At 43.4% G+C, this 3,240-nt stretch overlaps 1 protein-coding gene across 1 annotated transcript; it reads left to right on the top strand.

Moving 5' to 3' along the window:
- The first annotated feature begins 1,558 nt into the window (after nucleotides 1-1,558).
- Nucleotides 1,559-2,431, top strand: LOC104622918 (chromosome unknown open reading frame, human CXorf21). Its single transcript, XM_010289843.1, has one exon. The coding sequence runs from the start codon at nucleotides 1,559-1,561 to the stop codon at nucleotides 2,429-2,431; it is 873 nt and encodes a 290-aa protein (XP_010288145.1).
- Nucleotides 2,432-3,240: the final 809 nt, after the last annotated feature.

Genomic DNA, 3,240 nt, shown 5'->3' with positions numbered 1-3,240 from the left:
GGAAAAGATGAGTCGAGCAGTTGACAGCAGCGTGGGGTAGTGCAGCGTGTGGCAGAGAGGTGCCACCTCCCCGTTCACACTCTGTGGGAGGATGTTCCCGTTCTGGTGCTCCGTCACAGCGGGTGCTTTGAAATAGATGGGCAAACTGTCAAATAACTGGGACATACGTCTGTATCTGAAGGGACAGTTTCCGCTAAGGATTAAAATGACATAATTGGATTAAATAGTAAATGAAGACATGTACACACTATTAAAACAAAGACAAGTTATTTGTTCCTCTATCACACAAGAGATTTTGTACTATAGGAAGAAAAAACCAATTTTTTTTTTAATTTAGTTTAACTTAAGATTTACTTTCTCTTTACTGGACCACACAATTTCTTTAGGACATCTGTCCCATTGATTGTCTCCTTGACATCTGTTGAAAAGAACAACACAGAAATCAACTTAAGAACAAGTATGCGGTAGTGGAGCTGCTAAAGCTTAGGCAGAACATTTACTGATGTGCAGATGCTTGTGTGTCCTTGCTAGCAAGTCCTGTCTTTCATTGCTAACATATCTTACGCAGCTTTTGAGACTGAGCGGCCTGCTCAGAGTGTGGAGAGTGTTAGTGACTCCGGGCCCTGATCGTGCCTTTGTAGAAATGCGATGGAAATTGATTTCAGAGCTGGTGGTACTCGCCACTAATCCCTCAGTGGAGGAGCCGGAGTACTTCTGAAATGTGCACTTCTCTGTGCATTGCACTGAAATATGTCTCTTCAAAAGTATACTGCAGATTGCTACACCTAGGGTAGTCAGTTTAAGGTCCTTTTATAGTAACTGGGAGTGATAGGCAAATCTAGGGCACAATTCATCTCATTTTGATTTAGGTGTCTAACAGGCCAGATGAATCATGCCTCCAAAAAGACTTGCTTTTTTCACTGACATTTTCATGTCTAAACGTTAGAGACAATTAATTTCATCCTGCTTGGCATGCAGAAGTGCAAAGTGCTAATTTAACGACCTGACATTTTTTAATAAAAAAGGAACCACACCTACAGTCATTGATTAGTCTGGAACAGAAGGGGTGTTACTCTCAATATGAATCTCAAACCAACATAGTTCAAAGGCAGCTGACAAACCACACACAACAAAAGTTGCTTCAAAGCATATGTGAAAAGGGGGAAACCCCTTGGCTCTTACTGAAGCCAAGGGCAAAAATATACATAGTTAAGTGTAAGCTATTACAGCAGCTGTGACCACAACCACTTCTTGTTCCTCTCTTCCCATCTCACTTGTCACTGGATGTATTGGACATGCCGTACGTTATGTTATACAGAATATACTTTGATGTGATTGAGTTAACAGCACAACAGGGAGACTAGCTGATCACTTCCCTCATTGACTCAAGTCCTCTAGAAAAACAGAGACACTCTTGTTCATGTCCAAATTGTGAACATCTCTCCTCAGCTAGTAACAGACTTGCAAATGTAATCACCACACAATGATTTTTTAATGAACTAATGGTTTCTTCTTGTCATTTTTCTGCCTGCTGGTGGTTCCTTTCCTTTGGTGAAGGATGCTGTCGGAAGGTTACCTTTACAGAATCGCCTACCTTTGCGAAGAACTAAACCCTGAGCTCTACAGCAAGAGTTCAGCTGAGCAAGTGGTGTATGAAATGAAGTCTGTTCGTTATTCCACAGATGAAGCACAAGGAAAAAGCCTCCTTCAGAGATGCAGATCTGCTGGCAAGTGCATTTCCTCAGTTTGCTCTAGAGGTAGCAAGCACAGCAGAAGGCAGAAGGATAATCTCCTACAGCCTACACAGCACCCCGTGCCTGAAGGGCAGCCATCTCCAGCTCTGCACGTCTGCCCGGGGCTGGCAAGAAAAGACACCTACCTGGTTCCATCTTCCTGCAAAAGCATTTGCAAGAACTACAACGATTTGCATATAGCCGGGGACTACGTGGTGCCGATTAGCTCAGTAACGACAGATTTTACCTGCGACAGCGGCATAGGTCCCTTCTTGGAGTCCTCAGAGATTCCTCCTCCCATGGAGTCCGTGAGGGTCCCCCCCAGCGACACCAGCCGCAAGCCGGTCCAAGGCTACTCCTCATGCTGGCGGTTGGCAAGCTTAGTGCCCCACCAGCAGCCCCTCTCCGACTCAGCCCTGAACGACTACCTTGAACAGAAGCTGATGGAACTGTATAAGCAGTACATTATGGATAGCACAGCAAACAGGGCATCCCCCACTCAGATCCTGGCCTCGGAGCTTATCATGACTAACGTAGATCAAATCAGCATGCAGATATCACGGGAGAGGAATATGGAGACCACCAAGGCCAAAGACATTGTCATTAGCCGCTTCTTACAAATAGCCAGTGAAAAAATATCCTCAGAAATTAGCACACCTAGTCTGCATATTTCCCAATATAGCCACACTAATGCATAGTATTTGAATGTCTGCCATTAGAAAGCTTTTGTGTTCTGCAAAGTCAATTTTTAGTTTCTTAAGACATTTTTCTGCTTCATAAAAAAGCATTCACCATCTACCACTTAAATTAAACCTTCCAGTACATATTAAATAAGTAAAAATATCTGTAGTGTGCAGCTCCTATTGTGGACCAGGTGATTTATTGTTGGGTCTGGGTTTTGGTTTTTTTTTAATTTATCCCAAAGTCTTATTTCAATAAACCTCAGACATGAAAAAAGGTTTGGTAGAAAAATGACTAAGAGCATATGACGTTTCTTCCAGGTGCTCAGGTGTTCGCTTTCTTCTCTGTGTGCTTGACATCTCATTCCAACTTTCTTCTGTCTGGAGTCTGCCATCCTACCCCTGGGTCTATGTGAAGCGAAGGCTTACGTCCATGCAAGCACAAGCGCAGTGATCACAGAGCTACAGAAACACAGAATTTAGGGTGTCATCTAGTTCATCTTCCTGTCCAAAATGGCTTTACTTATGACATCCATCACAGAAGTATTTATAATTTGTTCTTAAAGATATTAAGGGATAGACACTTTACGGTTTCTTCTATACGAATCCAAATTATTTAACTGGTATCTTTCTGTTCAGAAGCTACCATCCCTTTTTGTGAAGCGCAAACTGTTTCCAAACAGAATTCGTCAGTAGGAGCATGTGTGTACACCTGTGTGTTTGGCACTAAGCTGAACTTATACAACGGACGCTGGTGACCCGTGATCACAGACGGACACCACCTTCGCCAGCTACTGGCAGACCTGCAGCTGTGAAGTGGTCGTGTA

The sequence above is a fragment of the Phaethon lepturus genome, unplaced genomic scaffold, assembly GCF_000687285.1.
Source record: "Phaethon lepturus isolate BGI_N335 unplaced genomic scaffold, ASM68728v1 scaffold2816, whole genome shotgun sequence".
NCBI lineage: Eukaryota > Metazoa > Chordata > Aves > Phaethontiformes > Phaethontidae > Phaethon > Phaethon lepturus.
Note: the sequence above shows the minus strand (reverse complement) of the source record. Positions and strands in the feature narration are given on the sequence as shown.